Below are 25,722 nucleotides of genomic sequence, written 5' to 3' on the forward strand. Positions count from 1 at the left end.
CCTAGGCCTGACAGGGATGGGTATGGCCTGGCCTCTGGCAGCATGGATTTGGGTAGGCAGCCTGGACCACATAGGAACAGAGGTTACTCACAGAGGACATCCAGGATGAGTGGCTCACTGCGGCTGACACTCACTGGGTTCCTGGCTTCACACACATAGGGTCCTGTGTCATTCCTTGTCACAGTGAGTACAGTGAGAATCCTGTGGTCCTCAGATAATTCCAGCCTGGTGCTGGGGAGGCTCTGATTGTTGATCCACAACATGTAGGAGGTGTTGAGTCTCAGCTCCACGTTTTAATGCCACAGTGTGTGAACAGAACTCACCCGCCTCCCCAACACTCCGAGGTCAGAGAGGAAGCACTCACAGTATACACAGAGATGTCCGATTTGTCTTTCTGTCTCTAAATCGTTCTTTGCAACGAGCAGGGTGTAGGATCCTGTGTCTTTCTGGATGACGTTCTGGATCAGCAGGGTTCCGTTGGGGTAAAGTGTCTCCCGACCACTGTGGGCAGAGCCTTTGGTAGTTGCATTAGTGTCTACTCTGTATGATGCAATTAGCTGGGTGCTGTCTACCCTTTCTCCTCTGTACCAGGCAGGCATAGCCTAGAGGCTTCTCTCGCAGACTGTGGGCAAGTAGGAGAACATCCGTCCCTTCTGTGGCAAGGTGGGGCAACAATTTAACAGGGAGTTGTCCAGTGGTGGGCGGGGGCCAGAAGTGTAAGAGTGGGACTAGGAGGGAAGAGAGAGAAACCAGTTAATATTCTGACTTGTGCGTTGGGATGGAAAAATGGTGCCCTGAACAGATCTCTTCGTCCCTCCGCCTTGGGAGTGTGTGTGTGTGTTTGTGTGTGTGTGTGTTTCAAGGTCAGCAGCATGACCCCCATCACTTCAGCCCCTCTGGGCTCGTTTTTTCCTCTGTTTCCCCAGCTGTCCCCTGGTTCACTCCCTCGCTGCCCTCACACACCTGCTTACTCTCAGGGCCTCTTGGGAGATGCCCCTCTCCCCCGACCAGCAGCTGTAAAGACCCTCCGTGCTCACTTGCTGACCCTTCCCTGCTCCCTTTCCTGCGTGACGCCTGTAGCACCTGCCAGCACATTCTCGATCTCTCTCTACTTGTGTGTCTTCCTCCCCACAGGGAGTGGGCTCCGTGAGGGTAGGGGCTTGTCTGATCCTGCTTGAAACCCAGGGCCAGGACCAGGCTCCAGACGTTAGTACCTGGGGATGAAGGAAGGAGAGTTCCCAGGAATTCCACAGCCTGGTGATTATTTGTCAGCTTCTAAGGGTGCAGGGTAAGGACAGTGTTTACTGTCCTGGTTCTGTTATTTTCTGTAGTGAAATGAAGATATAAATTATTGTTATCATCATCAGTTTTCAACAATTACTGCTCAGTGAAGAATAACTGATAAACCTACAGCAGTTGAGGTTTTCGTGCCCCTCACCAGCTCTAGTTTATGGAGATGTTTCCCTTGTTGCTTCTCCCCTCCCCCCACCCGCCCCTGCTCCGCTCTCCTCTGCCCTCAGGTCCAAACAGAAGCCCTCTGTCCCCTCTCAGAGCCCCGTCTCCCCCAGAGACCACCCAGTCTCTTGTTCTCTCATCTCTGCCCCCTCCCTGAAACTTGACCCTCTCACCTGCCAGCAGGAGCCTGTTCCAGGGGATGCACCGTCTGCGGGGAGGGCCTGAGGGGGTCCCCATGGTGCCTGCTGTCTGCTGTGTCCCTCTCTCTGTGAGGAGGTGCTCACAAGCACTGATGTCCATCGTGTGAGCTCTGCTGTCCTTCCCCCTCTGGCTGGGCCTCCGCCGGGGGCAGGAGCACTTCCCTGGGTCACGAGACCCGGGGGCGGGGTCTCTGCCCAGGCCCCTCCCTCTCCCTCTCTTCTCATTCCTTCCTGCCTCTCTGGTCCCTTTACCTCTTTTTTCTCTCTACACACACACATACTTCAGAGATATTGTGGCTTGGTTCTAGACCATTGGAAAAGCAAGTGCATGAACTTGGGGTATCTCAGGGCATTTTTGGAGAATGTATTCATTCACACTTACACTCACAGACATAGGAAACAGCTTACGGTTACCAAAGGGGAAGAGGGGGTAAATTAGGAATTAGGAATTAACAAATATACACTATTATATATAAAATTAACAACAAGGACCTACTTTATAGCATAGGAAACTATATTCAATATCCTGTAATAATGTATAATAGAAAAGAATTTTAAAAAGAAAAAATATGTATATAACTGAATCACTTTGCTGTATACCTGCAACTTTGGAAATCAACATTACCTCAATACAAAATAATGTTTATTCTATTGTAGCCTATTAAGTATGCAATAGCATTATGTCCAAAAAACCAGTGTACTAGACCTTACTTAAAAGTACATTATTGTCAAAAATGCTAACCACCATCTGAACCTTCAGTGAGTTGTCTTCTTTTTGCTGCTGGAGGGTCCTTCCTGTGAGCTGACAGCTGTTGCCTGATCAGGGTGGTGGGTGCTGAAGGTTGGTGTCAGTGGCAATTTCTTGGAATAAGACAACAATGAAGTCTGCTTGACTCTTTCTTCACTTACAGACTTAGAAGCCAGCATAGTATTTCTTTCTAATTATTTATTTTTGGTTACACAGGGTCTTCGTAGCTGTGCTCAGGCTTTCTCTAGTTGCAGTGAGTGGGGGCTACTCTCTAGATGTGGTGCTTGGCTTGTCATTGGGGTGGTTTCTCTTGCTGCAGAGCATGGGTTCAGTAATTGTGGCCCGTGGGCTTAGTTGCTCCATGGCATGTGGGATCTTCCTGGACTAGGGATTGAACTGGTACCCCCTGCCACCTCAGGGTGAAGGCAGATTCTTCACCACCGAGCCACCAGGGAATCCCCCTGGGTACTGATTTTAGTGCTGCTTCCAGCAGTCTTGGGAAGGAGGCACCACAGCAGAGGGCCAGGAGAAGTCAGGGGATAAGGAGGGGAAACACAGCACATGTTCCAATTGCTTGAAGTGGAGGAAATGAGATGACAGGCTAATTCTTGGTGGAATTGTGGCTCAGAGGGTAAAGCGTCTGCCTGCTATGCAGGAGACCTGGGCCCGATCCCTGGGTCAGGAAGATCCCCTGGAGAAGGAAATGGCAACCCACTCCAGTACTCTTGCCTGGAAAATCCCATAGACAGAGAAGCCTGGTATACTACAGTCCATGGGATTGCAAAGAGTTGGACACGACTGAGCGTCTTCACTTCATCCAGGTTAGAACAGCTCTGACTCTCTGAGGGGCAGAAAAAAGGGACAGGGAACAAGGAAGTGGGACGTGCTGGAGAGATTCCTATACACCTGAGCCCATGGAGACTGCGGGAGTGAACGCTCGATCAGGCATGGGACGCACTGGAGCCATCTGCGTGGGCAGTGCAGTGTGTCCCTAGAGAAGAGCCCAGCAGACCTTTTACTCATGAAATCATCTTCTCTCCTTCTCCCCTCAGAGGAGGACAGGCAAGTCCTTCCAGGCAGGCTGCAGCAGTGACCTGTGGCTCTAGGTGGACGCACTTTCTCAGCAGGTGTGCACATGAATTTATCGAGCTCTCGGATCCCAGGATCAAATACCTCTGGACTTAGAAACAGGCTCACTCTGACTCCCTGCTGAGCAATTCTATTTCTTCTGCCTGTAAAGAAGGCAATGCAGAAAGCAGTACCAACTGTGAGGCAGCATGTTGATACCTGATATACAATATTTATTATAAATATATAGCAATTTTTACAAATCATTCAGAAGTGGCCTTAGCCAGGCAAAATTAAATTACACAGAAGTGCTTGCATGAGGGGAGGTGTACACAGTCTGTATCAGGGTGAGAAAACCCTGAAAGAGTTACCTTGAGTACAGAGCGCTCCCAGCCACCCCTCTCTGGGGGGCCAGTTCCACACAGCAGGAGGTCCATCATGAAGGTGGAATAAAGCCTTTCTCTCAGCAGCCCAAGGAGGCCCCGTCTGTGCAGAAGACTGGTGGGAAGTAGACGCGCCTAGGAGAAGGCAATGGCAATCCACTCCAGTACTTTCGCCTGGAAAATCCCACGGATGGAGGAGCCTGGTAGGCTGCAGTCCATGGGGTCGTGACGAGTCGGACACGACTGAGCAACTTCACTTTCACTTTTCACTTTCATGCATTGGAGAAGGAAATGGCAACCCACTCCAGTGTTCTTGCCTGGAGAATCCCAGGGACGGCGGAGCCTGGTGGGCTGACATCTATGGGGTTGCACAGAGTCGGACACAACTGAAGCGACTTAGCAGCAGCAGCAGACATGTCTCTCTGCCTCCCATGGACCCCACGGGAGAATTCCAGAGGCTCTTCAAGAAGCCCAGGACTGAGTCATAATCCGCCCCCTCTGTCCTAAGGAGCATGCGCACCAGTGCAGTTTTCTAGGCCGTAAGCAATGCCAACAAAGCAAGGGGGCGTGTTCCCTTCAGGGCGCTCCTGTTTCTCAAGGACCAGACACACCTCAGCAGAGACCAAGGCATCCTGAGAAGGTGAGCGGGGCAGAGGGACGGAAGAGGAGGGGGTTGATGACTGGCCTGGGACTTTCCAGGTGGTGCTAGTAGTAAAGAACCGGCCTGCCAAGGCAGGAGACAGGTTCGATCCCTGGATGGGGAAGATTCCCTGGCGAAGTGAATGGCAAAACACTCCGGTATTCTTGCCAGGACAATCCCATGGACAAAGGAGCCTGGAGGGCTACAGTCAATGGGGTTGCACAGAGTCGGACATGATTGAGCAACTGAGCAGGATGACTGGCCTGAGGTGCCTAGAAAGGGAGTGGGATCCATTTCTGGGCATGAATGTAGAAAACTGCTGCTTCTTATTTTCTGTGTGGAGCCCCTCACACAGGTTTGGGGAGCTCCTGGCCAGGGGGATGTGCAGGATTTTGGTGGCTTCTTTCCTCTAAAGCAGTCAGACTGGCTTATGCAGCAAGTTAAACAGATCCCCTTTCACATAAACAAGCAGTTACAATAATTAAAATGGCAGAATGTCTCAGAAGGAAGAGGGGAAAAAAATAACCTAAATTGTACATTCTTTGACCATTATTTAAATAATCTCTAGAGGGTAAATTTCTGAGTCTTTTCCCCAGTCCCAGCAGATTGTATCTGATAAGAGCTGACTAGATGAAACCAGATTGTATCTGGTTGTTGTTGACATCAGCAACCTCAGATATACAGATACCACTCTAATGGCAGAAAGCAAAGAGGAACTAAAAAGTCTCTTGATGAGGGTGAAGGAGAGTGAAAGAGCTGGCTTAAAACTAAATATTAAAAAAATTAAGACCATGGCATCCGGCCCCATTACTTCATGGCAGATAGAAGGGGAAAAGGTGGAAGTAGTGACAGAGTTCCTCTTCTTGGGCTCTAAAATCACTGCAGATGGTAACTGCAGCCACGAAATCAGAAGACATATGCTTCTTGGCAGGAATGTGATGATGACAAACCTAGACAGTGTGTTGAAAAGCAGAGACATGACTTTGCCAACAAAGATCCATGTAGTCAAGACTATGGTCTTCCCAGTGGTCACATATGGTTGTGAGAGCTGGACCATAAAGAAGACGGAGTAGTACCAAAGAATCCATGCCTTCAAACTGTGGTGCTGGAGAAGACTCCTGAGAGTTCCTTGCACAGCAAGGAGATCAAACCAGTCAATCTTAAGGGAAATCAATCCTGAATACTTGTTGGAATGACAGATGCTGAAGCTGAAATTCTACTATTTTGGTCATCTGATGCAAGTTCAGTTCAGTTCAGTTCAGTTCAGTTGCTCAGTCGTATCCGACTCTTTGCGACCCCATGAATCGCAGCACACCAGCCTCCCTGTCCATCACCAACTCCCAGAGTTCACTCAAACTCATGTCCATTGAGTCGGTGATGCCATCCAGCCATCTCATCCTCTGTCATCCCCTTCTCCTGCTGCCCCCAATCCCTCCCAGCAAACAGCTGACTCATTGGAAAAGTCCCTGATGCTGGGAAAGATTGAGGGCAGAAGGAGAAGAGGATGTCAGAGGATGAGATTGCAGGATGACATCACCGATGCAATGGACATGAACTTGGTCAAACTTCGGGAGACGGAGAGGGACAGAGAGGCCTGGCGTGCTGCAGTCTGTGGGGTCACAAGAGTCGGACATGACTGGGTGACTGAACAACAACAATAACAAGAGCTGACTGCCCCCCCACCCCAAAGTGATAATCCCTTCCTCTGTGGGCATTTCTTGAAATGAAGCCCGTGAAGTTCTTTAAACATACCTGCATTTTAAAAATTAAGAATTACTTATGGACCTAGACAAGTAGTTGTTTAGTTGATTCTAGTAGGTTCTCTCTCTCGGAGAAGGCAATGGCACCCCACTCCAGTACTCTTGCCTGGAAAATCCCATGGACCGAGGCGGCTGGTAGGCTGCAGTCCATGGGGTCTCGAAGAGTCTGACACTACTGAGTGACTTCACTTTCACTTTTCACTTTCATGCATTGGAGAAGGAAATGGCAACCCACTCCAGTGTTCTTGCCTGGAGAATCCCAGGGACGGGGGAGTCTGGTGGGCTGCTGTCTATGGGGTCGCACAGAGTTGGACACGACTGAAGCGACTTAGCAGCAGCAGTAGGCTCTCTGGTAGCTCAGTGGTAAAGAATTCTCCTGCCAATGAGGAGACACGGGTTCAATCTATGGGTCGGGAAAATTCCCTGGAGGAGGAAATGGCAACCCACTCCAGTAATCTTGCCTGGGGGAAATCCCATGGACAGAGGAGTCTGGCCGGCTACAGTCCATGGAGTCCAAAAGAATGGGACACAACTGAGCACGCATACACTCACGCAGTAGGATCTCTGAAGACGAGCTTTCCAAAGGAACTGGTGGTGTAGGGTAAGGGAGTTAAGAGAAGGCAAGGTTCAGAAAAAGAATGAGACTGGCACTTTACAGGAACAGATCACTTTTAACGAGGCGAGAAGGGGCAGCAGTCAGATTAGTGAGCTGCTGCACTAACCCAAGAAAAGAGTAAGTATATACAAGCATATATGTAGAAATCTGTCTTAAGGGGGCCTGTTCTTCTCCAAGGTTGTTCGGAGTAGTTATCTCTTATACGGCTGGGGCAAGGAATTCTGGAGATTGGCCAGAGGCTGGACCTGCTGGAAGCTGGGTGTAATCAACCTTAATGTCCATTTTCTTTTTCCTTCAGTGAGAGAGTTCTTTGTTTTGCATAGAATGGTAGAGAGGACCCGGAGGGGAGTTTTAACTCCAGGCTACTTTGAGCCATGTTACTTTCCTTCAGGTGGTCTTCTAGGTAAGCATCAAGGTGTTTAAGCCCTGGTCTTGCAGGTAGACAACCTTGATGGGGACAAAGCTGTCGAATTTGCAGTCCTAACTCAATTATATATGTATTTCCTGTGGATGGTGAGTTCCTACTGGACTTTGAAGAGCTAGGAAAAGCTTTTCCTTTTCTTCTCTCTTCTTTCCTGACACATGCATTTCAGTGAGAAGGACATAACTTGCAAATGTGTGGCAAATTCAAGTTAGACTCCAATAGGCCAGGACTGGGGTGGGAAGCACTGTTTACAACAGCTGAGACGTGAAAGCAACCTAGGTGTCCATCACAAGACGAATGGATAAAGAAGCTGAGGGACATACATACAATGGAATACTACTCAGCCAGTGTGCTCTGAATAAGCAAATGGGGAGGTCTAGGTCAGCAAATGGGGAGGGGCAGAGATTCTGACAACTGTCTCCCAAGGTCCTCTTTGCCGAAGTTCAATGACCAGGAAGGTAGGGTTTTCCACAGACTTACTCGTGGATGTGCCTTTTCATCTACTGACACCGAAGGAAAGGGCTGTGACCAGGCAGCCTGGAGGAGCCTTGTTAGAGGATTACAGGAGAGTTGGGAAAGACTGTCTTCCATCTTCCCTGATGGTGAAAGAATCTCCTGGTGATGGAATGAGAACCTTGAGATGGCAGCAGTGTCGCGAGCGCTGCCTCTTCATTTTTGCATTACTTCTCCTTTTTGTTTCTCTTCTTCTCTCCTCCTCCTCCTTCTTCTTCTTCACTTCTCCATAAACTGTTTCTGTGGCTGTTGGAGACAGGGGGCCTGAAGTTGCTTTGATTCCTGGGCATTAAAGTTCAGAGAAGACTGCAACTTTGTCAGTCTGAAAGGCATCAGCAGTGGTTGTGTAAGTCAGCGTCATGGGCCAGGCCCTCACCATGTCCGGGGTGACTCAGCATCCCAGGCTTTCATCCCTTTGAAACTTTTAGCTTCAGAGAAAGGCTTTTATTACCCATTTTTTGCTGCTTGCTAACATTCTGGTGGGTGATCATTAGAAGAGATAGATTGTGAAATTCTACAATGGATATGAAGGAGGAAACAGAATAGGCTGTATCTTGAAAGCAGAGCTCCATCTTGGGCTGGACTGTGGACTTTGAGCTATATGCCCAGTATCTCTGGAAACGACATACCAACTGGAAAACCAGACCCCCAGAAGGAAGAGCCCCAGGGCTCTCTATCACCTAAAAAAACCCCTAATTATCTGTGTAACTGAATAGAATCATACATTCTAAAACGCTTATTGGGGTATGACCACAAGCCTATTGATAAGGCATATGAATCATGGGTTAACTTTGATTGATTGTATCTTTCTTTTTCCTTTGTTCAGCTAGTTTCAGGGAGTTTTGGGGAGGTGGGTTTGGGCATGTATGCTTAGGGTATATAAGGTTTTCACAAAAACTGGTCAGGGTCTTTGGCTAAGAGGAGACTCTGCCTTGGGCCCGCTGGTGTAATAAACTGCACTCCACTATCTGCACTGTCCTTCTGAGTGAGTTTGTTTCCCGGAACATGTGGTTACAACAGATACAGTGATACAGCAATGAGAATAAATTAAGCACAACAGTATACAATGAGATGGATGACTCTCATAATTTTGAATGAAAGAATCAGACACATGTTAAGGACATACTGTGTTTTTCCTATGTGGAAGAGCATGAACAGGCAGACCTATCTCATGCATTGGAAATGAGGATGCTGGTTACTCTTTGAAGGGAAGTAACTGGAGGTCTTCTTTAGGGTACGAATGACATATTGATTGATTTGGGTGTTGCTAACATGGATTGTTCAACTCCTGAAAGTTCATAGATTTTTTTAGAAACAGGCTTTAAAAAATTTATTTTGGGCTGCGCTAGATCTTCGTTGCTGCAAACAGTCTTTCTCTGGTTGTGGGTGGCCGGGGATCCTTTTCATTGCAGTGCGCGGGCTTCTCATTGCGGTGGCTTCCTTTGTTGCCTTGCCTGGAGAATCCCATAGACAGAGTAGCCTGGCAGGCTACAGTCTGTTTGGCCACAAAGAGTTGGACACGACTGAACGACTAACACTTTCATTTTCTGCGGAGACTCAACCCTGTGCTCCTGCAGCTGTTGACTTTCAACACCCCCCGAGGGAATTCACGGGGGCATGAGGCACCCTGTGCTCCGGGGAATCTGGTGGGGTAGCTGGATATTCTCAGGAACTGATTTCATGATTCCCATCCTTGCATCTCATCTCTAGAAAAGCACTAAATCCCATCATGACGACATCACCTCCTCAGCAGAAAAGCTCTTATAACGTGGGCACTTAATTGCCTTGAACTCCTCCTTCAACGAAATCTTTTATTTTGACCTTCCCCGACTGCCTCTTCGGAGCAGGCTATCAGAGCTATCTGAGGTGCTGCCTCCCGGGCTGCAGTCCTCATTTTGCCCCCAGTGAAACCTAACTCGCAGCTCTCAAGTTGTTCACCTTTTTCAGTCGGCACCCTTCTAAATCAGATGGGGTGGGAACAGCCACGTCCAAGGGAGAGCGGGGTACAGGAAGCATGAAGACCAGGGAAGAGGAGACCCATAAAAATCAGTGCTGAGAAGCAGGGCTTTAGGAAGATTGAGGAGCAGATCCAGGCCAGAGACGGAGATGAAGTTTCCTTCCCTCTCCCAAGCAGGGCAGTCAGCCTCGGAGAAAGCAGAACAAGAGGAAAGGCGGCATACCCTACAGTTTATTTGAAAACAGAAAATACATCAGGGCTACTGTCACAGCCAAACCAACCAAGATTCCAATTATGATGGCGGCAATGGTACCGGTTGTGAGTTTAAACTGAGAGTCTGTTGTGGAAAGAAAAGAAAAGAATAGAATGAATGAAAGTGACATTATTTTATAGTGGGAGGTGCTCTACGAAAGAGTTGTCAACATTAAGTAGTCTCTACTTCTGCCTTCAAAATCGATTTTCTATGGGAGAGCTGTTGTGTGGTGATTAGGTGACTAGATCCCTGTGATTTTCTTTCTCTCTCCATATATTTCTAGGTTGGTGACCAGAGTTGCCTCAGTTCCAATCTGGCCTTTTCTGCACACATATATTTCCCAAGGCTTTGGAAATGTAAGAAGGACTGATGGTTATTTTTGTATGTTACTATTTCCCACCTCTTCATGATTTTGTATGTTATAACTTCCCACCTTTTCCTGGGGCTTCCCTGGTGGCTCAGATGGTAAAGAATCTGTCTGCAGTGTAGGAGATGTGGGTTTGATCCCTGGGTTGGGAAGATCCCCTGGAGGAGGAAATGGCAACCTACTCTAGTATTTTTGCCTGGAGAATTCTATGGACAGAGGAGCCTGAGGTGCTACAGTCCATGGGATCGCAAAGAGTCGGACACGACTGAGTGACTAGCCCATGAAGGAGTCTTTTGGGCCTAGAAAAGAAAACAACAGTCTCAAAGGCCCTTACTGAATCATCTAACTTCGGAGAAAACAAAACAGAACTTTAGGTGCCCCTCTGATGCTCCAGGCCAGTTGCATCTATCTGGGACTTATCATCCCCTGTCCAGAAACCTTCCACCCCCTACATCTGCCCAGAAGACTTATCACCCCCTGCCCAACTACAAATGCCATCTCAACTAAAAAATACCCAAAACATCCCACCTGATTAACGTTTCCCTTATCGCTTCCACAAACCTCCCTATAAATATGGAGCCTCCCTGATTCCTCTCCGTGCTCAGCCTGGTCGTTAGGCCAACTGTTGCCCCTCCTTGCCTGAATAAAGGTAACCTACTTCTGTTGAGGTCATCTTTCCTTTTTCTGCCTCGGCCCGAACTCTACCTTATAGCCCACACATCACTTCCCACCTTTTCATGACTGCATCTTTCTCTGGGTACCAGGTGTGACAGCTATGAATATGTGCCTCTCAGGTGTCTTGTGGTGGGCATTTATTGACAGAAAGCCCTCTGAATTCACTGCTCCTTTGCACAGAGAACACCCTTCACACTGGCTCCCAGTAAGGATGTGAATTCAATAATTCTATGAGAAATGATAGGGCCCTCCCTGGTTGCTCAGCTGGTAAAGAATCTCCCTGCAATGCAGGAGACCCTGGTTTGATTCCTGGGTTGGGAATACCTGTTGGAGAAGGGATAGGCTACCCACTGCAGTATTCTGGCCTGGAGAAGCTCTATACAGTCAGCAAAAACAAGACCAGGAGTTGACTGTGGCTCAGACCATGGACTCCTTATTGCAAAACTCAGACTTAAATTGAAGAAAGTAGGAAAACCACTAGACCATTCAGGTATGACCTAAATCAAATCCCCTATGATTATACAGTGGAAGAGACAAACAGATTCAAGGGATTATATCTGATAGACAGAGTGCCTGATGAACTATGGATGGACGTTCGCGACGCTGTATAGGAGGCAGTGATCAAGACCATCCTGAAGAAAAAAAAATGCGAAAAGGAAAAATGGTTGCTGAGGCCTTACAAATAGCTGCAAAAAGTAGAGAAGCCAAAGGCAGAGGAGAAAAGGAAAGATATACCCATCTGAATGCAGAGTTCCAAAGAATAACAAGGAGAGATAAGAGAGCCTTCCTCAGTGATCATTGCCAAGAAATAGAGGAAAACAATAAAATGGGAAAGACAAGAGATTTCTTCAAGAAAGTTAGAGATATCAAGGGAACATTTCATGCAAAGATGGGCACAATAAAGGACAGAAATGTTATGAACCTAACAGAAGCAGAAGATATTAAGAAGAGGTGGCAAGACTACACAGAAGAACCATACAAAAAAGATCTTCATGACCCAGATAACCACGATGGTGTGATCACTCACCTAGAGCCAGACATCCTGGAACACAAAGTCAAGTGGGCTTTAGGAAGCATGACTACAAGCAAAGCTAGCAGAGGTGATTTAATTCCAGTTCCAGCGACTGAATTGAACTGAACTGATGAGAAATGATCTTCCTCCATGGGTGACTTTAGCTCAAGGACTCCCCATCAGCTTTGCAGACTCTCTCTAAAACTGCACTGCAGCCTAAAACTTCCTTCCTTCTCTTTCTTTTTCACTTGGGTCAGATATGCCTTGCGGTCTGAGGACTTTCCCAGGCTCCTCTCACTCCTGCCCCACTTTCCTAAACAGGCATTCTCCCAGTAAATGTCTTGTATGTCTAATGCCATCTTGGCTGCATCTCAAGGATGAAAAGTATCATACCAGACAAGAAACCTTCCAGTCAAATCCTTTTTTTCTTCCTCTCCCATATTTAGTCAGTAACATGTTCCTATAAGTCTTTTGTTTTATTCTTTCCCTCCCTTCCAATATGTAATATTTTTTGCATCACTTTGTTTTTTATTTCTGTTTTCCTTACTAGTCAACTCAAATTTGAAGGTGAATACTGATGTTAGCTATTGTTATGAGATACTTATTATATGACAAACTTTCTGCTATATATTTTACACATACCACATTTGATTCATATAATAACCCTGAACATTCAGTTCAGTTCAGTCGCTCAGTCTTGTCTGACTCTTTGTGACCCCATGGTCTGCAGCACACCAGGCTTCCCTGTTCATCACCAACTCCCAGAGCTTGCTCAAACTCATGTCCATTGAGTCAGTGACGCCATCCAACCATCTCATCCTCTGTCATCCCCTTCTCCTGCCTTCAATCTTTCCCAGCATCAGGGTCTTTTCCAATGAGTCAGTTCTTCGCCTCAGGTGGCCAAAGTATTGGAGTTCAGCTTCAGTGTCAGTCCTTCTAATGAATATTCAGGACTGATTTCCTTTAGGATTGACTGGTTGGATCTCCTTGCAGTCCAAGGGACTCTCAAAAGTCTTCTCCAACACCACAGTTCAAAACCATCAATTCTTTGGCACTCAGCTTTCTTTATAGTCCAACTCTCACATCCATACATAACTGCTGGAAAAACCATAGCTTTGACTAGATGGACCTTTGTTTGTCTCTGTTTTTTAACATGCTATCTAGGTTGGTCATAACTTTCCTTCCAAGGAGTAAGCGTCTTTTAATTTCATGGCTGCAGTCACCATCTGCAGTGATTTTGGAGCCCAAGAAAATAAAGTCTGTCACTGCTTCCACTGTTTCCCCATCTATTTGCCATCAAGTGATGGGACCGGATGCCACGATCTCCGTTTTTTGAATGTTGTGTTTTAAGCCAGCTTTTTCATTCTCCTCTTTCACTTTTATCAAGAGGCTCTTTAGTTCCTCTTCTCTTTCTGCCATAAGGGTGGTATCATCTGCGTATCTGAGGTTATTGAAATTTCTCCTGGCAATCTTGATTCCAGCTTATGCTTTATCCAGCCCAGCATTTTGCATGATGTACTCTGTATTCAGTTCAGTTCAGTCGCTCAGTCATGTCCGACTCTTTGCGACCCCATGAACCACAGCATGCCAGGCCTTCCTGTCCATCACCAACTCCCGGAGTTCACTCAGACTCATGTCCATCGAGTCAGTGATGCCATTCAGCCATCTCATCCTCTGTTGTCCCCTTCTCCTCTTGCCCCCAATCCCTCCAAACATCAGAGTCTTTGCCAATGAGTCAACTCTTCACATGAGGTGGCCAAAGTACTGGAGTTTCAGCTTTAGCATCAGTCCTTCCAAAGAAATCCCAGGGCTGATCTCCTTTAGAATGGACTGTTGGATCTCCTTGCAGTCCAAGGGACTCTCAAGAGTCTTCTCCAACACCACAGTTCAAAAGCATCAATTCTTCGGTGCTCAGCCTTCTTCACAGTCCAACTCTCACATCCATACATGACCACAGGAAAAACCATAGCCTTGACTAGACGGACCTTTGTTGGCAAAGTAATGTCTCTGCTTTTCAATATGCTATCTAGGTTGGTCATAACTTTCCTTCCAAGGAGTAAGCGTCTTTTAACTTCATGGCTGCAGTCACCATCTGCAGTGATTTTGGAGCCCAAGAAAATAAAGTCTGTCACTGTTTCCCCATCTATTTCCCATCAAGTGATGGGACCGGATTCCATGATCTTCGTTTTCTGAATGTTGAGCTTTAAGCCAACTTTTTCACTCTCCTCTTTCACTTTCATCAAGAGGCTTTTTAGTTCCTCTTCACTTTCTGCCATAAGGGTGGTGGTGATATTTCTCCCGGCAATCTTGATTCCAGCTTGTGTTTCTTCCAGTCCAGCGTTTCTCATGATGTACTCTGCATATAAGTTAAATAAACAGGGTGACAATATACAGCCTTGACATACTCCTTTCCCAATTTGGAACCAGTCTGTTATTCCGATTCTAACTGTTGCTTCCTGACCTGCATACAGATTTCTCAGGAGGTAGGTAAGGTGGTCTGGTATTCCCACCTCTTAAGAATTTTCCACAGTTTGTTGTGATCCACACAGTCAAAGGCTTTGGTGTAATCAATAAAGCAGAAGTAGATGTTTTTCTGGAATTCTCTTGCTTTTTCTATGATTCAATGGATTTTGGCAATTTGATCTCTGGTTCCTCTGTCTTTTCTAAATCCTGTTTGAACATCTAGAATTTCACAGCTCACGTACTATTGAAGCTGGCTTGGAGAATTTTGAGCATTACTTCACTAGCGTGTGAGATGAATGCAGTTGTACGGTAGTGTGAACATTCTTTGGCATTGCCTTTCTTTGGGATAGGAATGAAAACTAACCTTTTCCAGTCCTGTGGCCACTGCTGAGTTTTCCCGGGTTGCTAGCATATTGAGTGCAGGTCAACATTATTTCCACTTAATAGATGAAAAACCCGAGACTTCCAGTGATGATAAAAAAGAAGGTACCCAAAGTCATATAACTAATAAGAGGTGGATCTAGTGTAGTCCTCGACTGTAGGAATACCTGATTTTATAGAGCCCAATGGTAGTAATAGTAATAATAGCATCTAATAGTTATCGAACATTTCCTCAGCATGTGGCATTTTACTAAGGGTTTAGTTGAATAGTATGTTAAATCTCTGAAACAATGACATGAAGCAGAGACCTTTTAGTATGATTTCAGTTGAGGACTCTGAGGCTCAGTGAAGTTAAGAATCTCATGCAAGAATTTATCATTGTAAATGGTTACCTTAAAAAAGAAGAAAGATCTCAAATCAACCACCAAACGTTACAACTGAAGGAACTCGCAAAAGCACAACAAACCATACCAGAAGCTAGCAGAAGGAAAGACATAATAACAGCTAGAGTGGAGATAAATAAAATAGAGAATGGAAAAGTAATGAGAGAAAAGAGAATAAAACGAGAAATTGGTTCTTCAAAAAAGAATAAGCAAGGCTTCCCTGGTGGCTCAGTGGTAAAGAATTTGTCTGCCAGTTCAGGAGACATGGGTTTGACCCTTGATCTGGGAAGATCCCACACACCGCAGAGCAGCTGAGCCTGTGCTCCACAACTACTGAGCCTGTGCTCGAGAGCCAGGGAGTTGCAATTACTGAGCCCACGGACTGCGACTACTGAAGTCCGTAGGCCCTAGAGCCCATTCTCCAGAACAAGAGAAGCCACCGCAATGAAATGCCCGTGCACCGCAACTAGAGGGTAAACCCCACTCGCCACAGCTAGAGAAGAGCCAGCACAGCAGTGAAGACCCAACCCAGCAAAGTAAATAAATAATTGGGGGGAAAAGATGAACAATTCTGACAAAACTTTAACAAGACTGATCAAGAAAAACAGGGAAGATTCAGATTACTAAAATCAGCAAGGAAAGTGGGGACATTGCTACTAATTCTCAAGAAATAATGAGTTATAGGAGTATTATGAATAATCGTATGCCAACAAATTGTATAACTTCAGTAAAATGGACAAATTCCTAGAAACACAGATGCTACCAAAGTGGAATCACAAAGACTGTGACCCCATGGACTGTAGCCTGCCACGCTCCTCTGTCCAGGGACTTCTCCAGGCAAGAATACTGGAGTGGATTGCCATGCCCTCCTCCAGGAGAATCTTCCTGACCCAGGGATTGAACCTGCATCTTTTACATTTCCTGCCTTGGCAGACAGGTTCTTTACTACTAGAGCTACCTGGGAAGCTCCAGTGTTATAGAGGCCATATATTAAAACCCGCATCTAACACCATTCTAAGTGTGAAAGACTGAAAATTTTCCCTCTAAGATCAAGAACAAGATAAGGATGCCTGCTTTTGCCACTTCTATTCAAAACAATATTAAAAGTAATAGACAGGGCTTCCCTGGTGGCTCAGTGGTGAAGAGTCCATCTGCCAATGCAGGAGACATGGGTTCCACCCCAGTCTGAGAAGATCCCATATGCAATGGAGTAATTAAGCCTGTGCAAAAAAGGCCACACAGCTACAAAGACCCAGCCCGGCCAAAAATAAATTAAAAAATTATTTAAAAATTAATTAATAAAAAAGTGCCCATTGCATTAAGAACCTGTATCAGGTATCTCGTTTAATTCTAATAAAACTTTGTGAATTACAAAAAATTACTTTAAAAAAGGTAATAGACCAATTTGGTGCCAAAGAAAGAAAAAAATAAAAGACACCGAAATTGTCAATTAAGAAGCAAAATTAACTGTTTGCAGAGGATGTGGCCTTATTAACAGAAAACCCTAAAAATTTCACGAAAAACTGTTAGGTGTGATAAACAAATTTGATAGAGCTGCAGGATATGAAACCAACACACAAATGCAATTGTATTTCTATATATGAACAGTAAACAACATGAAAAGAAAAATTAAAAACTTCCCTTTATATGTTGTACGAAGGAGATAAAGCTAACACTCCCCTTGACAAAAACGGCAGAGGCCTTTGGACCTGACAATATGCATACAGTTAAGGAACTGCTACCTGAATCATAGTATCTAACCATCATTTTTATAAAAATAAATTCCAGTTATAACAGCATCAATAAGAATAAAATTTAGGAATTTTGGAGCTGACAGACTTGTACAAGAGAAACTAAAAAAAATTTTTTTTCAAAGAAAAACATAGTATAAGAAATTAAAGAAGACATGAATAAATGAAAAGTGTTCATGGACTGGAAGACTTAATATCGCTTAGATGACAATACTAACCAAGGTGTACTGGATATATGTGGGTAACGATTGCAAAACTATATGAATGGACTTAATACCACTGAGCTATAAACTTCAAAATTATTTCCATGATAAATCTTACATTTTTTTAAATTTACCATATAAAGATAGTGTACCAGAAAAAAAAAAATCTTGTACAAGGTCACAGAGTAAATGCCAGCCCCAGGAATTAGAAACTTAATGTATTTTTTTTTCTCTGTGTGTGTGTGTGTGTGTGTGTGTGTGTGTGTGTGAGTCACCCAGTTGTGTCCAACTCTTTGCAGCCCCATGGACTGTAGCTTGCCAGGCTCCTCTGTCCATGGAATTCTCTAGGCAAGAATATTGGGGTGGGTAGTCATTCCCTTCTCCAGGGGAATCTTCCCAACTTAGGGATCAAACTCGGATCTCCTACACTGCAGGCAGATTCTTCATCCTCTGAGCCACCAGGGAAGCCCTCCACCTTTTTTTTCAGAGATGGAGCTATGAAGATTTTGCCATCTTTTTATTGTAATAGTCTCCTCACTGATACTCTGCCTGCTGTGACCTCGATCCATCGTGCACCCCGTAGGTGGAGCCATGCTCTTGGGAAGATGGAGCATGGGACAAGCGGTCACTTACCTTTCACTTTCAATTCAAAGGTCTCACTTCTGTTGGAAGTGCCTATGTTGGAGATCTCACACTGATAATCCCCGGCATTTTCCTTCTTGATGGGGTCTATGGTGAGGTTCTTGCTGTCCTCGGACAGGAAGACGTTCTTTGCGGATTTGAGTTGCTGCTTGTTGAAGATCCACTTGACGGTGATGTCCATTTCGTTTGTGATACAGGTCATGACCACCTTGTTCTCTTTTTCTCTGACCATGGGGTCGCTGACTTGGATGGAGGGCTGCTGCAGCAGGCCTGTGGAGAGAACGGAGGAGGTGACTGACTGAGGCCAGGTCAGCGGCCGGGGGCCAAGCTCCTTCCTCAGGTGTCTTAGCCACTGCCGGGGCCCAGGGAGCTCTGTAAAGGTGACCCTGAGGAGGACCCTGAGCCTGTGAACAAGGCTGTGGGTCTCTCTTCAAGAGCGGATGTGTGAGGAGAAGGCTCCCTTTCCTCCCTCACCCAATACCTGGCTGACCCTGACCTGTCCACTAGACATCTCTGTAGTGCCTACTCAGTCCACGTGTACAGCATACTCAGCCTGAAGCGAAACTTTTCCTGTGAACTTTGATGGACCCTTTCCTAGAACTTCTCTGGTTCTAAAAAGTTTCAGGTCTCATTCGTTATATACCCTTCTGTGCACGTTACGGAAGACAGTTTTGCCACCCCTGTGTATCTGTGGGGCCGAGGGAACTTTACACAAAGCAGGAAAGGCAATTACTTCTCTTTTAAAAATTTATTACTGGCTTTCCCGGAGGCTTACAGGTAAAAGATCTGCTTGCCAATGCAGGAGACGTGGGTTAGATCCCTGGGTCGGGAAGACCCCCTGGAGAAGGCCATGGCAACCCACTCCAGTGTTCTTGCCTGGGAAATCCCATGGACAGAGGAGCCTGGCGGGTTATGGTCGATGCAGTCACAAAGAGTCAGACCTGACTGAAGAACTAAGCAACAACAACAAAATAATTTATTAGGGAATGAAGATGGCCATGTCCAATCTCCTGGTCTGGATGTATATAGTGACAGTGACCCTCTGAGCTTGGTACAATGTTGCTGGAAAGATTTCCAACCATAACCGCCCCTCATTTTCCATCACTCTGCGTCTGAGACATTAATGTGTTACTCCCATCATACGGTGATGACAGCTGAAGCTCATTCTCCTGGTGACCTGGGGAAAGTAGCTCGTGCTGGAGCCTCACAGAGGCTGCTGCTCCCAGATTTCTCAGTCCTTTACTATCACCTGGGAGGGTGCGCCTGGCCACAAGCCAGGCTGGGAACAGGGAAGTCAGTCAATTAGGGAAATATCTGTGGAAGGCTTAAGGGCAGGGGGTGGGGGCTTCCCCGATGGCTCAGCTGATAAAGAACCTGCCTGCCAATTCAGGAGACAAGAGATGTGAGTTCGATTCCTAGGTCAGGAAGATTCCCTGGAGAAGGAAATGGCAACCTGCTCCAGTATTTGTGCCTAGAGAATCCCATGGACAGAAGAGCCTGGCGGGCTACAGTCCATAGGGTTGCAAAGAGTTAGACGTGACTGAGCGCACACGTTTGCGTCTAAGGGCAGGGAAGCTGTGCAGATCAGGGCCAGTCCTTGGCGGAATGAAGGATAAAGAAGGTGAGAGACATGGAAGGGGCAGAGACAGCGAGAAATGTCCATTTACAAGCGACTTCAAACATCCAGAGGTGCAAGAGCCCCACCACTGCCCAGAAGCAGGATCCCTGCCCCCCACCCCTGGAAACCCTCCCATGGCGGAGCAGCCCACAGTCACCATGAGACTCAGCTCCCAGTGCGCTTTAGGGGCAGGTGATCAGAGGATGAAACACGGGTCCCCTCCCTGGAGAGACAGGCGCAGGCATGGCCAGAGCCTCCTAGGACTCTGCATCCAGATTCCAGCGCCTGAAGAGATCACAGATCATTCATCCGTCCTTATTCCTTCCGCCCTTCCCTCCCCAAAGAGACACTGAGAGCCTGTTGCCTGTCAGGCCCTGCGCTGGCTGCAGGTATAGACTGGGGAGTGAGGGACTGAGTCCTTTCCATTTCACTCCAGTGGGAGTGACACCCAGCACCTCCAGTAACCAGCAAGTAAATGATCTCTGCTTCACTCAGTGCAAGGAGCTTGTCCATCCGCTACCTAAGGAGGGGGGGAGGCCTGGACATTCCTGTCACTGACTTGATGGTTGATGCAGGTAATTTAGTTCTAGAATACAGAGAAATAATTCTGTTTATTCAGAATTATTTCTCTGTTTCCCTGTGACACTCTCTCCCTCTGAGTTGGGGATGCCCCAAAAGAAAGGATCTGAACCAACAGCTGGCTTCTGCATTCCTAGATATTATAATAAGGCCCCTGGAATGGAGGAGAGGTGGAGCTGTGCTGCTGGCCTGACCCTGATTGGGCAGTTATGGTCTGTGTGATGAGCTCTGATTCACTGATTGTATCCCCCTGTACCTCACTTTCTTTTCCATAAAATAGGATAAATGGTAAATGATCTCTGGACTGTCGGTGTTCTGTAATGACCTTAAGTCATTCATAATTAATGATCTGAAGCTGGGCATAGTACTGTGCTAATTCGTTTCAATCCTGCCCGACTCTGTGTGATCCCATGCACTGTAGCCCACCAGGCTCCTCTGTCCATGGGGTTCTCCAGGCAAGAATACTGCAGTGAATTGCCATTTCCTTCTCCAGGGGATTTTCCCGACCCAGGGATTAGACCTGCGTCTCCTACATTGCAGCTGGTTTCTTTACCACTAGCACCACTTGGGAAGCCCAAATCATTCATAATTAATTACCTAAAGCTGAACATAGAAGAGTCGCCAAATAAACTGTTTACTATTATTTGCGTCCACAGGAGAGGGCTCCCTGGGCTGCCCACTGAGGGGTGAGGAGCTGTCGGGAGCGTCTTCTCTCTTCTGGTCCTTCTTGGGGATGCTGACCTTCCTCTGGAGTCGCCTCTGACCCCCAGGGAGTCAGCTAACGGCGTGGGGACCCAGCCTAGCCTGCTCTCCATGCTGAGTCTCAGGGGAAGGACTGGACTCTACCCCTGCTCAGACGCGGCTCTTGGGGCTGAGCCCTGGCTGGTGACCTGCTGAGAAACCTTGGCCTCAGGGATCTGGGGAATCATCCACCCCAGTCAGCCCTGCCTGGGAGGCCAGCACCCACCAGCGGCACAGGTTCCCCACGGTCGCTGGAGCCGGGACCCTGGGACGGGGTCTGGGAGGGGCTTCCCGGTGGGCCTGAGCTTCTCTGTGAGGATCCCTCAGGCCAGGGCCCTGCTGGTCCTGCAGGGTCTTCCTCAGGGTCATGGTCGCAGGGAGGGAGCCAGGGGGGCTGGACTGACAGTGCTCTCCCTCTGCTGAGTCCCTCCCATCAGACCGTCCTCCTCTCTGCAGTGTCTGCAGGGTCCAGATCCCCTGAGTGGAATTCGGACCCTTTGGAGTTTGTCTCGATAGTGTGCGCTCTGCACTAAATGTTCAAACCCCAACACGGGACATAATGCAGAGGGAGATGGAGGCGCCATCCGGGTCGGTCAGTCCTGCCAGTGTGAGCAGAATGCACCCCCCGGCCCCAACACCCCGAGGGCAGAGAGGAAGCACTCACTGTATACTTGGAGCTGTCCAGAAGCCGAAACGTTCGTTAAATCAGCCTTGACAGTGATCACGGTGTAGGTTCCTTCGTCCTGCTTCTTGACGGACTGGATTACCAGGGAGCCATTGGGTTTTATTGTCTCTCGACCGGTGTGTGAAGGCCCAGGTGTGTGTGAATTGTTAATTATTTGGTAGGCTTCAATCGCAGCTCTTTGATCTATCCTGTTCCCTCTGAACCAGCCATAGCCGATGATCAACCCTTCCTTTTCGAGGATGTTAAAAACAGCGACCGACCCTTCTGCAGCAAGTGGGGGCACTGTGTCAACAGTGAGGCGGGCAGTGGTGGGCAGGGTCCAGAAGGATAAGAGCGAGACTAGGACGGAAGTGAGAGGAATCAGTTAATATTCTGACCTGTGTGGGGGATGGGGAAATGGTGCGCTGGGTTCTGAGCAGGTCTCTTCATCCCTCAGCCTTGGTGTGATTTTATACTGTGTGTGTGTGTGTGTGTGTGAGTGTGCGCGTGTGCGTGTATGTATACATCCTGTTGGTTCAAGGTCAGCAGCATGACCCCCATCACTTCAGCGCCTCTGGGCTCGTTTTTCCCTCTGCTTCCCCGCTGTCCCCTGGCTCACTCCCTCGCTGCCCTCACACGCCTGCTCACACTCAGGGCCTCTTGGGAGATGCCACTCCTCCCGACCAGCTGCTGTAAAGACCCTCTGTGCTCACTTGCTGACCCTTCCCGGCTCCCTTTGCTGCGTGACGCCTGTAGCACCTGCCAGCACACTTTCGATCTCTCTGCTTGTCTGTCTTCCTCCCCACAGAGTGTAAGCTCCGTGAGGGCAGGGGCTTGTCCGATTTTCTTGTACCCAAATTCCTGGTGAAGGACCTCTACAGCCTGGTGTTTGTCAACTTTTAAGAGTTGTAGGGAAGGGTGTTGTTTAGTGTCCTGGTGTGTTCTTTCTGGAGTAACACCCAGACATAAATTGTTATTATTGTCATCAGTCTTTAACAGTTATTGCTCAGTGAAGAATAATTTCTTAAATAACTTGTAAAACCTACAGCAGTTGAGGTCTTCCCGCCCCTCACCAGCTCTAGTTCTTGGAGAGTCTCCTCTGGCTGAGCCCCCCCACCCTCCCCTGCTCCACTGTCCTCTGCCCTCAGGTCTGAACACAAGCCCTCTGTCCCCTCTCAGAGCCCTGTCTCCCCCAGACACCAGCCAGTCTCTTGTTCTCCAGTCTCTGCCCACTCCCTGAAAATTGTCCCCTCTCACCTGCCAGGAGGAGCCTGTTCCAGGGGACATGCCTCCTGCTTGCAGGGCCTGACGGGGGCTCCATGGTGCCTGCTGTTACTGTGTCCCTCTCTCTGCGAGGAGAACTTCTGGTCGAGAAACGCTCACAAGCCCTGCAGTCCTTGTGTGAGCTCCGCTGTCCTTTCCCCTGTGAGCTGGGCCTCCTCCAGGGGCAGGAGCACTTCACTGGGTCACGTGGCCCTGGGGCCTCTGCCCAGGCCCCGCCTTCTGCCTCCCCTCTCCTCCTTCCCTCCCTAGTGGCCCCCCTCCCCCTTCCCCCTCTGTATTTCTATTCCCTGAACTCTGCTGAGTCCTCTGCCTTCTACAGCAGTGATTCTCCACCTACACACACACACGTACACACACCCCTACACACCTACACACACACACCCCTACACACACTCCTACACACACACTCCACACACCTATACAAACACACCTACAAATACACATCAACACACACCCCTGCACACACACCCCTACACACACACCCCTACACACACACTTGTGTGGACAAGCACAAACCTGGGGTGTCCAGTTCCAGGGTCCCCACTCCTCTGGACCAGATGCACACTCAGCCTCCCCCACAGCCTTCCCTCATCCCCTTCTGGCTTTTCCCGTCAGAGCAAGAGCCTGGCAGGGGAGGTTCATCAGGAACTATTATCACAGGGACGTCATCCCCACAATGCATGGGAATCACCTGTGGAGCCTCATGAAGACTGCAAACCCCCAGGTGACACCTTTGAAATGTTTTAGCAGCTGCTCAGGTCATGCGCTTCCCCAGCCTGGCTGAGACTTCATAATATGGGGCGGGGCAGCCTCTCCCCAACTTCTGTGCACAGGGAGGGTCTGCAGATCCTATTAAAATGCAGAGCCTGACTCAGCAGGTGTGGGGTGGACCTGAGAGTCTGCATCTAACAAGCCCTCAGGTGATGCTGACCATACTGGACTGTGGAGCACACTTTCAATAGCAAGGCTGATGGTGACAAGTTAGATGAGAGGCCTCCCCCACCCAGTGTCGGCCTCTGCCGTGTTCTGGTCTGGGGTCTGTCAGCACGACACAGAGACCCCGGGATCTCCAAAACTGGTGATAATTTCTGTGGTGACATAGAAACCCAGATGGGTGCCCCAGGTCTTCCCATTGTTCTCAAATATCTGAGAAGGTTAAGGTCATAGATGACTCTGGAGGAGAGAAAGGGGTCAGCTGAGTGATGACTGGTGAGGGGACCTGACCTCCACTTTCGAGTATCACCAGCCTGGCGTCTGTCAGGAGGAGCTGCAGATTGCAGGTGAGAAGGGAAAGGTTTCCTGTGTGTCCTGGGAAGAGAGGAACCTGGCGCTGGAGAGTGGGCTGACTGTGGGCTCCCTGGTCCTCGGAGGAAGTGTTTGGGGAGACCCTCCTGCTTTCTTCTGTTGGCTGAGTCTTCGCTCATAAACTGTCCATGTTCCTCCCTGCCGTTAGAGGTAGCCCTGTCACCCTGGTTGATTTTCCTGTGGTCACTGTGACCTTTCCCATGGGTGGTGCAGGAGGGATGGTAGCTGGCATGGCAGGGTGTCCTTAGGCCCCTAGGAGTAGTGTGCGGCATAGAGCAGGCACAATAGGAGGGGCCCCGAGGGTCTGTTTAGAGGGAAGGATGGATTTCAGGCTCCTTCTCCACCTCCTTCAGTTCAGTTCAGTTGCTCAGTCATGTCCGACTCTTTGCAACCTCATGGACTGCAGCACGCCAGGCCTCCCTGTCCATCGCCAACTCCCAGAGTTTACTCAAACTCATATCCATTGAGTCAGTGATGCCATCCAACCATCTCATCCTCTGTCATCCCCTTCTCCTCCTGCCCTCAATCTTTCCCAGCATCAGGGTCTTTTCCAATGAGTCAGTTCTTCGCATCAGGTGGCCAAAGTATTGGAGTTTCAGCTTCAGCATCAGTCCTTCCAGTGAACACTCAGGACTGATTTCCTTTAGGATGGACTGGTTGGACTTCCTTGCTGTCCAAGGGACTCTCAGGAGTCTTCTCCAACACCACAGTTCAAAAGCATCAATTCTTCGGCGCTCAGCTTTCTTTATAGTCCAACTCTCACATCCATACATGACTACTGGAATAAACCATAGCTTTGATGGACCTTTGTTGGCAAAGTAATGTCTCCACCTCTTTAACCAAAGTGAAGTTCACCTGTTAATTTCTTGTATGTTCTCTGTATGACCCGATGATGCCCGCTGGAGGTCATGAGCAGACCTGGGGCCAGTGTCAGGATGTACCAGTTGTGCTAACCAGGCTCCAAAGGGTGTGAGCCAGCCCTGAGCCCTGGGCAGAGGTGGGCTCTGACTCCCAGACCTGGTCCCTGGTCACTGTGGGTCCCCAGGTTTCCTGACTTCATCCCAGCACAGGTTGAGCCCGGGGAGAGGATGGGCATTATCCAGTGTCAGGAGAACCGTCCATCCAGGTGGACATGTGCTGAGGAGGAGCTCTCAGTCCCTGAGACATCAAAGGAAGGGCTGTGGGGAGTCTCTGGGGCTTTGGGGAGAGGGTGGTGGCCTGTGGGCTGGACCCAGAAGGCCCTGTTCTTTCCCTTCTCACAGCACTGGGGCTGCACCCTAGTTCTCTGTGCCCCATCAGTGGTCTGTTCTTGGCCTCCCCATGGTGCCAAGACCTGGGGCAGCTCTATCTGGAGACTCTGTCACACAGGCTTCCCTGTCAGGGGATGGGAGACCCACATGGGACCCCAGCCCCTCTGAGATGGAGCAACTGCAGAAGCTGGGCTCCCCTCTTCCACCCTGCTCCAGAAGTTCCCCAACTTTCCCCAGATGCCTGGGGAGGCTGAGATGTCTCCAGGGACCAGACCCAGGTGTCCCCACAGATCAGGGACCTTGGGATAAGGAGCTGCTCCCCCTTTCCCATGAGTTCATGCTGGGGCTCCCCCCTCCGCAGGGTGACTCCCGATGGGATGGAAGATC

The 25,722-nt window shown here is 48.3% G+C and overlaps 2 protein-coding genes and 1 non-coding gene across 3 annotated transcripts in view; 1 reads left to right on the forward strand and 2 right to left on the reverse strand.

Annotated features, from left to right (window-relative positions):
- Window positions 1-1,785, reverse strand: part of LOC100336941 (uncharacterized) — a 50,042-nt gene extending 48,257 nt beyond the window's left edge. The window contains exon 1 of the mRNA XM_024979129.2: window positions 1,629-1,785. Within this exon, the coding sequence (XP_024834897.2) occupies window positions 1,629-1,755 (127 nt within the window). The 5' untranslated portion in view covers window positions 1,756-1,785. The remainder of the gene's footprint in view (window positions 1-1,628) is intronic.
- Window positions 1,786-9,977: 8,192 nt separating this feature from the next.
- On the reverse strand, window positions 9,978-23,678 carry LOC522128 (carcinoembryonic antigen-related cell adhesion molecule 21). Its single transcript, XM_024979140.2, has 5 exons — window positions 23,297-23,678; window positions 22,754-22,845; window positions 21,497-21,856; window positions 17,886-18,164; window positions 9,978-10,101 (listed from the first exon to the last, which is right to left on the reverse strand). Exons 2-5 carry the CDS (start codon window positions 22,815-22,817, stop codon window positions 9,989-9,991), a joined length of 816 nt encoding a protein of 271 aa, XP_024834908.1. The 5' UTR covers window positions 22,818-22,845; window positions 23,297-23,678; the 3' UTR covers window positions 9,978-9,988.
- LOC112442445 (U6atac minor spliceosomal RNA) lies at window positions 16,946-17,070 on the forward strand. The gene has a single exon (XR_003030539.1). It is a non-coding gene; the product is annotated as a U6atac minor spliceosomal RNA (small nuclear RNA).
- Window positions 23,679-25,722: the final 2,044 nt, after the last annotated feature.

Source organism: Bos taurus, chromosome 18 (assembly GCF_002263795.3).
Source record: "Bos taurus isolate L1 Dominette 01449 registration number 42190680 breed Hereford chromosome 18, ARS-UCD2.0, whole genome shotgun sequence".
NCBI classification, from domain to species: domain Eukaryota; kingdom Metazoa; phylum Chordata; class Mammalia; order Artiodactyla; family Bovidae; genus Bos; species Bos taurus.

Excerpts from the sequence above, each read along its gene's own strand:
- LOC522128 (XM_024979140.2), bottom strand. The coding sequence starts at position 22,817 with ATGGAGCCCCCGTCAGGCCCTGCAAGCAGGAGGCATGTCCCCTGGAAC. Across the intron at positions 18,165-21,496 it reads TGGACAGCTCCAAGTATACA|GCCTGCTGCAGCAGCCCTCC; the intron begins GTGAGTGCTTCC and ends TTCTCTCCACAG. Across the intron at positions 10,102-17,885 it reads CTTTGAATTGAAAGTGAAAG|ACTCTCAGTTTAAACTCACA; the intron begins GTAAGTGACCGC and ends TTTCCACAACAG.